This window comes from Protopterus annectens, chromosome 8.part0 (assembly GCF_019279795.1).
Source record: "Protopterus annectens isolate FY-2018-M chromosome 8.part0, PAN1.0, whole genome shotgun sequence".
NCBI classification, from domain to species: domain Eukaryota; kingdom Metazoa; phylum Chordata; order Ceratodontiformes; family Protopteridae; genus Protopterus; species Protopterus annectens.
In genome coordinates this window covers 1092388375-1092401653 of record NC_056741.1, presented here as the reverse complement: position 1 = coordinate 1092401653, position 13279 = coordinate 1092388375, and the positions used below count along the sequence as shown (strand labels likewise).

Sequence of the window (13279 nt, the reverse complement as noted above, 5' to 3'; positions counted from 1 at the left end):
TACCCCTGACGACCTGACGTCACAGAAGGAGACAGCAACAGATGTAGGACCCAAGACTTTGTTAATCAGGCCGACTGAGGGCTACTGCAAGCAAATAACCCTAATGTAATGACTGCAACAGTGAAACACAAACAAATAATTACTTTGTTGACATAACATTTCTCTTATTATTAATGTTACTCCTACAACCTGCTAAAAAAAGAAACCATAAGAAGATGATGGGGGGATGGTTTCTGAGGAAGTACAGGCTAGCAACTATTGCCAGACTGAGTGAAATTTAGTCATGATCATGTGGGCTAAGTGAATCACAAATGCCATCCATCTCTACTGGCATACAGCTAGAATACTTCTGCAAGCAAACTGACCAGGTTGAGAAATCATACCTGGACTTCAAGCAAAACAGTCAATTTTGTGTTTTTAAGTATAATGACAATGTTACTACAATCAGAGTCTGCACATTCTGTTGCTTTACTAAACAATATATAGTAGTAATACATAAGTACTACATAAAAAGATTTAGAAACACTCCATAAGAATCCATAAAAATGTACAAAAAGGAACATGATACCAGACATCACTGTTAGCAAAGAAAAAAAAGTTCATCACCTTTTAAAGGTACAAATACACAGACAGACTTTTTGATCGCCCCACAAGACTGGCAGCTTCAAACAGAGGATCCTACTATTTGTGGATAACCTGGTCAGATCATCATATCATTTACAAAAGCAACCCATTAAGTAAAACCCACATACTGATGCATTAACTAAAATTTTGATTTAACTCATAGGTCGGGTCTCTAGCAGACAGCTAAGGCCCTGACTGTGACCCAGAAGAACTGGGATCATTCAGCGATCTACACACAAAAGAAGTCAGCAAGGGAAGATGGAAATGTCTTAACCATACTAATGAGAGAGACAGTGCAGCCTGCTGCAATGTTACCATCTATAGGACAGAGAGGGGGAGAGAGATGCATAACATGCAATTTGTGGGACAAAGGCAGACACCTGGCTTTACCAAGCCATGTCCATTTGGTAGCATTTATAAAGCACAAGCAAGAAGACACAACAAGCCCCTTTCACTGAGGGGTCTGGGTGAGAAAAAAGAAAAGCCCTTTAAAGCTGCCTGCACAACAACCATGCTACAACCTACTCTAAGCAGCTATTTATTTACTTATTTATTTAGATTTGTTAACTTGGGTACAGTGCTGATCCACATGGAAACATTTCAGACTTAGTCCAGGTGTGAAAACATAACACACTGAAAAAAATGCACAATTATTACATTTCCAAAAGAAATTATAAAAATGTCCATGTAAGGACAGTCTAACAGCAAATATAGATAATAAAGGTATACTGAGAATAAAACAAGCACAGAGATGAATACATGTTTATAATGTGTCACAGCATACAACATGAAACGTACACAGCTGTGGCAGAGAATGTGAGGGTAAAAAAGTTAGGCAGCAACAGGGAAGGGCTACTAGGTTACATTAATTTACGTTAAGTTGTGTTAGGACAGCAGTGGCATTTCTCTGATTTAGTGATGTGGAGTTGAGAGTGTTCCTGAAATGCTGTAAAGTAGCTGATCCCTTTTTTGGTGGTATGGCGAAGCTCTGACTGCTACATGTTCTGGATGTGATGGTACGGAGGAAGGGGGCATGATCATGTTGGTATCTGAAGTTGTAAATAAGCAGGGGCTTGATGGGGGGGTATTTTTTCGTAAAAGCCCCCTCCCCTCAAAAAAGGCAACATTCAAGTAAGGTTATGAGACAGAATGGGAGCAGAATTATGATGCATATTTAGAATGCACGGTTTAGTTGCAAAATAACTGCAATCAAGTACTACTTGACACATGGAAGTACTTACTTTGAGACTACCTACTTTTAGAAAGGTATATGGTTCGATTTTTCTAGAAAACGCATGAGCCTTTGTTTAAAATTTGAAAACTTTTTTTTTCCCAGATTCATAAAGTACAGTTTTATACCTACCATAAATGTAGATGTTCGAAGATCCACATTGCTGCAGTCCTTACTTATGGGTAGTCCGCTGTCCTCGGTCGGCCCGAATACCAAAGTATTAGGCTGACGTCGGTCATGGGGGCACAGCCCTGACATCAGAGCGTCAGGGTATAAAAGCGCATGACCGACGTCATATCCTCAGTCTTTTCTTGCCCCAGATGTCAGAAGGCCCTAAAAGAAAGGCCACAGCCAAAAAACAGAGTACCTTCCCAAAAGATATGCCCAACTACAGCCATCACCCAAACCATATAACCATGCTAAGCTACAGAGGGAAGGAGGGAGAATTGGACTGCAGCAATGTGGATCTTGAACATCTACATTTATGGTAGGTACAAAACTGTACTATGTTCTTCATCTCACATTGCTGCAGTCCTTACTTATGGGTAGAATCCCAAAGCAACAGGAAAGGGAGGTTGGAAAAATTATAAAGCATTAGGGGCTGCTAAAATGCCCTGTATTGCAGTGGCAAATCCAGCCCTAGACTTAGAATAAAGAGGAAGGTGGTAATGTTTAAAAAAGTATGTACTGAACTCCAAGTGGCTGCTTCCAAAATATCCTTTGTAGCTACCCCTCAGAAACGCAGTAGAAGTTGCAGTAGCTCTAGTGGAATGAGGTCTGGTTCCAGTCGGAATCTCCTTACCATGATGGGAAAAACAAAGAAATACAAAACCCAATCCATTTAGAAATAGTTTGTTTTGAAACAGGTCTACCCTGTGAACCCAAAGCAAAAGAAACAAACAACTGCTGAGACTGTCTGAACTCCTTGGTTCTGCTCAAATAATAACGCAACTGCCTGTGAATATCCAAAGTATGCAAAATCTTCTCCCCTTTATTTTGAGGATTTGCATAAAAGTAGGCAAATGAATAGTTTGGTTTAAGGCCACACTAGAAACCACTTTAGGCATAAAGGAAGGATTAGTGCAAAGATACCCTATCCTTATGAAAAATCAAGAAAGGCTCCACTGCCATAAGGGCCTGTAATTCAGAAACCCTTCTTGCAGAAGTAATGGCCAACAAAAAAGCAGTTTTCCATGACAAATACTTTAACTCGGCAGTAGCTGCAGGCTCAAAAGGTTGTAGAGTAAGCTTTTCCAACACAAAATTGAGATCCCAAGCAGGAGTAGGAGCTCTACGTGGGGTCTTATGTTCTTTGCCCCTCTGAGAAACTGCTTAAACAAAGGATGAGAGAATAAAGGAGGGTCACAGTCATAATTAGCCGAAATGGCTGCAGCATGAACCTTTATGGAGGAGAAGGACAAACATTTGTCTAATAACTCAGTAAGATATTGTAAGGAAGCACTCAAATTAGGCTTGGAAACATCAAAGTCCTTCCCTTTGCTCCAAATAAAAAATCTCCTCCATTTATCAGCATAAACTTTCCTTGTACTAGGCCTCCTGGCCTCCAAAATAACATTCAAAACTTGTTGTGGAAGCTGAGAACCTCCAGAATCTAAAACAGAATATGCCAGGCTGTCAGATGCAGAGACTGAATTCTGACATTGAGAAAGTGATTGCCCTCCTGAGACAAAAGGTGTGGAATCAAAGGCAGAGGCCATGGAGGCTCGGACCAAACTCCTCAGTAGTGGGTACCAGTGTTGTCGAGGCCAATCCGGTGCTATCAGGATCATGGATGGCTTGTCTTGCCTGGCCTTCAAGAGAACCTTGGGTAGAAGAGGTAGAGGTGGAAAGGCATATACATGAAGATTGTTCCAACTGAATGACAGAGCGTCCACCTTCCAAGCTGTGGGATGAAACCTTTTTGTGCAAAACTTTGGCAACTGGTAATTTAGTGGAGAAGCGAACAGATCTATGTCTGGAGTTCCCCATGACACTGTCAACTTTTGAAATACCTGAGGATCCAATTTCCACTCGTGAGGATCCACTATTTGTCTGCTCAATACATCTGCTAAGGAGTTCTGTGCTCCTGGCAGAAACCTTGCCTGAAGATTGAGGTTGTAACTGAGAGCTGTCTCCCACAAAATCATCGCTTGTCTGCAGAGAGGGTAAGAATGAGTTCCCCCTTGCTTGTTGATGTACCACATGACAGTAGTGTTGTCCGTTAGAATCAACACCTGCCCTGGGTGAAGTAAATCCTTGAAAGCCATCAATGCAAATTGTACTGCTAACATCTCCTTCAAGTTGATATGCAAATGTTGAAGTCTGGCAGGCCACGTGTCTTGCACCCATTTTCCATTGAGGTGTGCTCCCCAAGCCTTGTCCGAGGCATCCGTCGTTAGAATCTGACTCGCCTCTGGTCGGGTCACAGAGAGTCCCTTGTTTAGGTGACATTCCTGAGCCCACCACAAAAATTCCTTCCGAATGCAAGGTATTATCTGAATGACAGTGTCTAGATCCTGGCAGTGTTGTGTCCATAGATTTTTGAGATACCATTGAAGCTTCCTCATATGCAATTTGGCATTGGGAAGCACCAGAATACAAGATGCCATGAACCCCAAGGCTTGAAGGACTGTCCTTGCAGTCAGCCTGGACTGTAGAGACATTTGATGGAAATAAAGTGAAAGACTTTTCTGTTTGTCCGGGGTCAAAAGGCCATCTGGGAAGCTGTATTCAGTCTCACACCCAGAAAGCACATGTCCTGAGAGGGTACTAGACTGGACTTTGTTTCGTTCACAGAATACCCTAGGCATCTTAACACTACCATCACATACTGTAGATGCTGAAGAAGCTCGTCCTTGTCTTGTGCAATAATCAGGCAATCGTCCAAATAAGGATAAATTTGTATTCCTTCCATCCTGAAAAAGGCTATCACTGGAGCCAGAACCTTTGTGAACACTCTGGGCAGTAGATAAGCCAAAGGGCAATGCAGAGAACTGATAATGTAAATTTCCAGCTCAGCAGGTACTTCCTGCAACTGGGCCTGATAGGAACATGAAGATAAGCCTCCTTGAGATCCAGAGTTACCATCCAGTGATCTTTTCCCAGCAGAGGCAAAAGCTGTTGTAAAGTCAACATTTTGAACTTTGGAATGTCCAAATAAGTGTTGAGGAGAGATAAATCCAAAATCGGTCTCCACGTGTTCCCTTTCTTTGGTACTAGAAACAGGGAATAAAACCCTAGACCCACTTCTGAAGGAGGTACTGGCTGTATGGCTCCCATGTGAAGAAGTAATGAAATCTGTTTGTGAGCCTCCATCCTTTGCCGAGGAGGAATGTCTGGCATACCTTTGAATGGAGGCAAGGTATGGAAATAAAACTTGTAACCTTTGTTTATAATGTCCAACACCCATTTGTCTTGGGTGATTAAAACCAATTTTGCTTGAAGAGAGCTTTCCTCCCAAAGGAGCTGCCAGGCAAGAAGAATCTGGCAGCTGAAAATGCAGGTCATTGGGCCTGTTTACGAAAGGACTGGCCCCTACCCTCACCAGCAGATTGAGCAGGCGAACTCCATGTTCTAGGCCTAAAGGTACTCTGAGCTCTGCCCCTACCACGCCTAGATCTACCCCTAGACTGGGAATCAGAAGAAGGGTACGTCCACCCCTTAGCGGCCAATTTCTACTAAACTTAGGAGGTTGAACCTGCAAAAATCTTTAACAGTCTGCATAGACTTAGCCTTGTCCTCCATTTTCTTCAAAACAGACTCCACAGGAGGACCAAACAAAACTTCGGACTGTAAAGGGCATCCAGAATTCTAGACTTAACATGCTCAGATAAATTCTGATCCTTAAGCCAGGCATGCCTACGAAGAACTGAACCAGTGGCAGCCACTCTATAAGAAGCCTGCAAAGCATCAAAGCCACACTGCAAAGAATGTTTCCCCACCTGTTCAGAAACATGTACCAAATCTTGCAATTCTTTACACTCTATGCCCTCTGCCAAAGCATCCACTTTAGATTTTAGCTGAGAAAGGAGGAAATTCTGATATTTCAACATATGAAACTGGCAATTTAAAGCCCTCATTGCTAAAGTAGAAGAGGTGTACACCTTCTTACCCCATCTGTCCAAAGCTCTAGCTTCCTTATCTAGAGGAACCGGATTCTTTACAACAGAAGCTCTAACACCCTTAGGCCCCTGACTAATAGTTTCTGGGTCTAGGACTCTTATACAGGTATTTATGAGCCTCAGGTACCCTATAATACCTGTCCGGTTTAACTGGTGCAGGAGGCATAGAATCTGGATTAAATGAGGCCTCGAAAAACATCCTGAACAACATCCAAAACAGGAGGAATAGCCAAGGGTCTGTGCTGTGGTAAAAACAAGAACTCTCTAAGCCTCTTTCTGGAATCTGAGTAGTCCTGTCCTTCCCACTTAAAATGTTCCCTCATAGAGTGTAAGGTTTCTGAAAATGAAAAATCCTCTGGAGGAAGCAGAAGGAGTAGAATCCTCTGCATCGAATCAATAAGGAGGAAAATCTTGAATATCTTCAGCAGAAGACTCAGAATCATCTGAGGCCTGCTCCAAAATTTCCAACTCTGGCTCTACCCTGGGCCTCTTATCAGGAGGGGGCATGGAACCCCTAATTAAAGTAATCAAATCTTCTGCCATTTTAAGCATATGCTTCTTAGGTACAGACCCTGAAGAACCAGAACTAACTCCAGAAGAAGGCAACACAGACCTGCCCTTAGAAGGAGCCCTAGAAACAGTAGCAGAAGGCCTAACCCCCTTAGGCAAAGAAGGGAGAACAGTAACCTGAGAGGCCCCTTCAGCCTGACCTGACTCCTGTGAGGCCACATCCTGTAAAATCAAGGTTTTGAGACTCAACAGAAACTTCAGCCGGATCCACCTGTTCCACTGCAGTCTCTAAAGGACCAATCATCCTGTCTAGGCTTAACAGATTTGTAGGATCCGGCGGCATATTATAGTTACACCGCTTGCCAAAGACTAACCTAGCGCAATCTAGCCTTCTCTTAATAGTGCGCTTATTAAACCTAGCACAAAACCGACACCCAACTCCCAAGCAAGGGATACAAAGCGGTGGTAATCACTATGCGGTATCTGCTTCCCACAAGAAATACAATTATTCACTTTTTCTGACATCCGGTAAATAACTGAGGCAAGAAAAACAAAGATGCTCCCAGCCAACTTGGTATGTCTGAAACTCAAACGAAAAATTTCAGAACAAGCCTGCAACGCTGCTTCTGCATCGGACCATGCGGCAAAAAAGACTGAGGATATGACGTCGGTCATGCGCTTTTATACCCTGGCGCTCTGATGTCAGGGCTGTGCGCCCATGACCACCGAGGACAGCGGACTACCCATAAGTAAGGACTGCAGCAATGTGAGATGAAGAACATCGGATTCAGGGCTAAATCTGCATGTGTATTCTTGCAAGACTAAACTGGACAATAATAATTAAGTTGATGAAAAAAATGGATATTTTACCTGCTCTCAATATATTCTCTTCTCCATCACTTTCCATCACAGGAAGCAAAAACAAGTTGACTTCTGAATCCAAGTAATCACTAGACAAGCCTGGGAAAACTTTACAATCCAGCATGGAAAGTATGCCTGAGAAAAAATAAATGGAGTAAGTGTCTATATATACTAAAAACACTGCATTCATACAAAAGTGAAGAACTGGAAATCTATGATAATAGGTCACACAGACATTTTCAAATTTCATTTATTTTACTATTCACTTACTGTAATATTTCTGCATTAGTTTTACATTTCACTCAGTTCTGAACAATATTGTACTGCACTATTTCATTACATTCTACAGGTATAAACTGTAGTGTAGCTAGGGTGGGGGTGAAGGGGGCAACTGCCCAGGTGCAAAGCATTGGTGCAATTGGTCAATCCAGACTGCTCTTTAATGCTGCACCTGCTGTCAAACCTAAACACTGTAACACTCCATATGTGGTCTAAAGTAAAGCTGGAGCAAGCAGTCTGCTATAGTTTAAAAGATTTTTTTTACCCCCACCCTTTTTTTTTTCTAGTAAAACCTGAGCACTGTAGTGGTCTGTGCGTGGTCTAAACTACCTGTTGCAAATGCTTGCTACACTGCAGGTTTTTTTTTTTTTTTGAAACCTGAGCGCTGTAGTACTCCAAGCATGGCCTAAACTATAGCAACTGCTTGCCATTTTGCTACATTTGTAGTGAGCAGTTTGCTACAGTTTAAAAGAAAAAGATTTTTTTTTTTTTAACTACAATGTGAGGAAAGAGGGTCAGGGAAGGCCTCAGAAATCCTTGCAAGAATTCCAGGTACCCGATTGCAGACTTTTTTTTTTGTTTTGCTCTTTCACTGAAGTGCTGGGGGGGGGCATGTTGTGGGACTAGGACAGGGAGCTGGTTGAGCCAGCTACACCTCTGTGTGCAAAATTTGAGACTGTTGCTTATATGAATCCTTGTGTTTCTGGGTTCTTGTTGAGTTCTAGTTTAACAACATTCTGCATGAACAGAAATTCTACTTAAATACAGGTTATTAATTATACATATAAAAATAAAAGATGAAGACTTTTTTCACCTTAGGCAGGAACTTTGTACCTGTCTCTGTGAACACAACGGCTTAATCCAATTATATTATAACAAATCTTCCCTTTAACATTTCAACATTTTGACAAATTATATTTGTGCTCTACTGCTAAAAGCAGCCATTCAGCTGTCAGTCAAAAACATTATATGAAACAGCAACCCAGCATTTATCCTCCAGTTTCTTTAGTAAAACTGCTTAAGCAAACTATTCACAGGTTTACTTCATTTTACATGCAGTCCTACCCATACCTACACTAAATGCTACTTTCATAACTAAGCTTCCATATTATGTAGACTGATCCAATCCAGGCTGTTTATACCACTTCCAAGAAAAGGGATTAAATGAAAAAACAGACAAATGGAATGTCAATCAAGCAACTCTCAGCATACACAGCTAACAAAGATAAGATGCAAATTTGGGGTAGGCCACATTTAGAGGGTTGGGGTTGCATTTACATATCTCAGGAATATGCATATATTGTCAGTATTTTGTTTGCCATCTTTTACTCAAGCATTTCCAAATAAAAATCAATGCACCCATTCTTCTAAAATGTCATCTGTAAATGTGGGTTAACTGCAGACTTAAATGTATCTTAACAATGTAGCTGAGCAAAAAAAGTGTTGATACAGATACCTGGGAAATTTCACACTTGCTGGTACACGCCTCTATCTGTATAAAGATTTTGCTGTCTGGCAAGACCACACTCATTACAAAAGAAATCTGGGACAAAAATACTGTGCTAGCAAAAAAAAAAAAAAAACAAACAAACCTTAGGCTTAGCAAGACTCAGTGAATCAAACTAATTACAGACATTTCCAAATCAACTGGTACTTATCGTCACTGCCAAAAGCAAACATTAGGACATTCTTAACTATATAGTAATAGTAAACAAGAGAGACAGAAAAAAAGATATCTCATTCACGTCTGAGGATTTCAGGAAATCCTTATTGTTAAAAGACGGTTAAAATATAGACAACCACCTTTTAGATTTTGCTATCTTATCTACCAATAAGAATGAACTCATTAGGGCCTCCTGGTGGTTTGTCATTTTAGGATTCCAACTGCAACAGAGCATAAACATGCTTTTGACAGCTCTACTCTACGGTTAAATATCTCATTTAAAGCTTTTTGTAAATACCTGAATGTTACTAGTTCCGAACGCAACCAAAACATATGGTTTCAAATCTCCATGTTTAGTATTCATACATCTCCAAACAAGTATTAACTACTGTTGGAAATATTTTCTGTAGCCTACAAGGGATGGAAAAACATTTATGCAGGCATTACTATGCAAGTATTCTGAACTTTCTTGATATAGTGGCATGCCTAGGCGCCAGGAACATTTCTTTCCAGTCTCCCCATTCTACTGTTATACTTAATTTTCTAGTCCCGTTTCAATTTCTCTAACAGCAGGTGCTTTTTATCCTGTTAAATCAAGTATGCTCTGCTTACCAGTTTTTTGTTCATGCCTTCTGGTGCCCGAGACCCAATATGAAACTGAACTTTTTACACAAAGTCCTCTGTCTTCTTTCTATGAACAATAATTTGATTTAGATCTTCCTGGAGAACCAGGTTTTACAAGGAAGCCAATATCAACATGAAGTTCCTGTTAATAACAGTCAACTGAATGTTAACCTTTTCCTTACTAATCAGAGAAATTAAACTTTGCTGCTTCTGCTGGAGGTAGGGAAGGTGTCATCTAGTCAGGAAAAACTATACTTCCTCTGAAAGATTCCTCTCTTCTCATTTGTTTCTGCAAAACTCACTAGAGAAAATCTCTAAATATCTCAACAATTCTTATGGAGTCCATAGTCATCTTGTCCTTATGTGCATCAAATATTTCTCTGCTCCCCTTGAAACTGTTTGCTGCTTTAATTTTTGTGCCAGACATTTTTAGACTATGGAGGCATTACTCTAAATACTCACATCTTACTGCTTCTTTTATTGTAGTGACCGAGTCTATCCAAATGTACTTAAGTTATTTCTTGCTTTTGCCCATTACATTTCTTCCTGCTGAATGGGGACATAATGAGTTTTGCCATTTTGTAATTCCTTTAATTCTTTTAGATTCCTTATATATGCCCCATTATCATTTTCCATATTTCTTGGTCTTTAGACTGTGTCAAATCTAACACCGCTGCTCACTTTTGTTCACACCACTACTACCTTTAGTTTACACCATGTGCAAAAAAACTGAATCTTTAGGTAATCGGTGAATGCTTGGCCTTGTAGCTCTTACTAAACTAAAGGATCTGGAAAACTTGGGTTGAATTATTTGAAGCAACACTTCAGCCATACAGACATGGGCTTGTGTCATATACATCCCATGTACCCTGGATCTAGTATTATATGTAGAAAAAAACAGGTATTGTGTAGATGTGTTAGTTGGGAGAGGGGGAGAACAAACTGCCACATCAGACAGGCCAGAATCTTACATGTATACTTTCATGAACCTTCTCTCTTTGCATCTACATCTAGTCTATTCATTGTGATGCACCCTCCCATCCTCAATACACGTCCTACTGAACAAAACCATTTTACCCAACATGTATTTTTTTTAATTGCAACTGTTCACTTTTGGAGGGTGACATGCATGTTCCCTCGCATTATTTTTTACCAAGTTACAACCCTCTCAATTCCATACACCTCGTTTCTCTGTCGATTAAGTCTTCAATTATAATCAGGGGCTCCCTTGCTATTACAGTAAATACTCCCTCCTCTTCCCTGCCTCTCACTTCCTGCATAATACCTTTCTTTAAAATATCTTGTTAATTCATTTGCTATAATCAGAGTTACTTAAGTTTCCTGCAACATTACAACATACAGCTTGATTTTTTAAGAAAATAAAAGTACTCTTGTACATCTGACTGGCTATATCAACCCATTCATCTTTCAATAGACAAGTTTCAAACTATACCTCCCACAGCTCTTGCAGTTAATGCACAGGAAAACAACTGTGAACTGTTAAGGAAATGCTTCCTGTATCCAAGGGTACAGGGTTTTGATTCCTTTCACCTCCACTTGCCCAAAGTGTGACTTTAAGAAAGTCACTTAAACACAGCCAGTGCTCCCTGGTCACCCCCAAAAAGAGACGCGTGTCCAGTGAACTTACAGGATTAACAAATGTACAGAGATTTCTTCATGTAGTGTAATTTTTACTTTTGTACCCTCTTTTCATTTGCTTCTATATCATTAAAGACAGAATTTTACCTATTAATATTTGTCTTGGCTTTTCTCCTTCCCTTCATTCATCAGCTTGTAAAGTCACAATTTTTAAAAAGATCTGCACATTCAAAAAGGCAACAATACTACAGATCAAAATCATAAACAGACAAAGGTATATAAATATTTGCATTCTGCTGAGGAAGCTAATCCTCCTCTTTTGTAAAAGTTTTAGTCTCCCATAAAAAAGGTAGTAGTATGGCCCAATACTTTAGTAGTCCTGTTGCCCCCACAAGACCCCAGATACAGCTGTACTATTTTGTGTACACTGCTTCTGCCTTAACTCTTGTTATATGCAGGTGAACTATACTTAGTAGACCCTTTTATCTGCTCTTTTAATTCCTACTGGGTGTACTTCCGTATATACACATTTTTTTTCTTTCCCATTTCCTCCCTTCACACTCCAAGCAATATAAAGTTGCAAGAAGGAAGTACTCTTACAACAGGAGTTTCATGCTGACTTATGAATGCTAATAAATGAAATAATTTTCCAGCTGTACAAGTTAAGCAATAACAAATACTGACGGGTACATTACATGCATTGCTCACATTACAGCATCATCATAAACAAATGCAATATACTGCAATAAACTCAAAGTAAAATGACTTTACAAAGACAGTTTCAGCATCTCAAAGATGCACATATGTATATACTGCACATGAATTACATGTGTAGTATCAACAAAAATACAACTGCTTTTTTGTCACAGCTATTTAACTTCTGTAAAACAAAAAAATCACCTGTTCTGATTGTTGATTTAAAAATATTGTGTCTGATACTGCTGCAGTGGAGAACATTCAGTAGTTTAGATACTACCTGAGATTCAGAAACATCGGTTATATGTCCATGTAATGGCTAATTAGCTTCATCAAAGTAATGACAGTAGTATGGCACAAAGCTGATCAACAATATACTAGGTGACCATTAGTGCAATTCAGATCAACTAATTAAGGAATGTGCTGACAAAAAACAAATCACAGAAAGAGTACTGCATGATTATGGTCACGTGACCCAAGGAACCCAATAGCACACGTAGTAAATTTGAGACAATGCACACCCAAACATAATCAAATGCTATTACAAGAACTGCAGAGATCCATAACAAGGACTTCTCAGCAAATCAATACCAATTTGCTGTCATCAATAAGAAGAAAACTGGCGTACAGGACAGTCAAGGGGAAGAACAAACAGAGAAGAAAGACAGGCTTAGAGGCAACTAAAGCCCATGCAGGAGACTGCAGTGCAGCTCAACAGTGAGGAGACTGCTGCTAACACTGAAAAAAATACTGAGAGAGAAAAACAAACAAACAAATATAAAAGAAGGACAACAAATAAGACACACGCACACCAGGGTGGGAGAGTGGCCTAATGGTTAAGGCGTTTGCCTTACAAACATAAGGTACAGGGTCTGAATCTCACAGGGGATAATTGGCTAGGCTTAAAATGGCTTGCAAGGGCAGTTAGCCTAGTATGAACGTATGAACCAAAATATTTGCAAGACTGTATAATACTGTCAGGCATAGAAGTAAAACACTGTGAGCTATGAAATGGCAAAATGTACAAAATGGCTCTAACAGAAGGATAGAAATGCAGGCAGTGTGTCACAA

The 13279-nt window shown here is 40.2% G+C and overlaps 1 protein-coding gene across 2 annotated transcripts in view; it reads right to left on the bottom strand.

Annotated features, from left to right (window-relative positions):
* Positions 1 to 13279, bottom strand: part of SMG9 (SMG9 nonsense mediated mRNA decay factor) — a 684281-nt gene that overhangs the window by 254856 nt on the left and 416146 nt on the right. For both annotated transcript variants that reach the window (XM_044080557.1, XM_044080556.1), the window contains exon 11: positions 7357 to 7482. In XM_044080557.1, coding sequence (XP_043936492.1) covers positions 7357 to 7482 — 126 coding nt within the window. The remainder of the gene's footprint in view (positions 1 to 7356; positions 7483 to 13279) is intronic.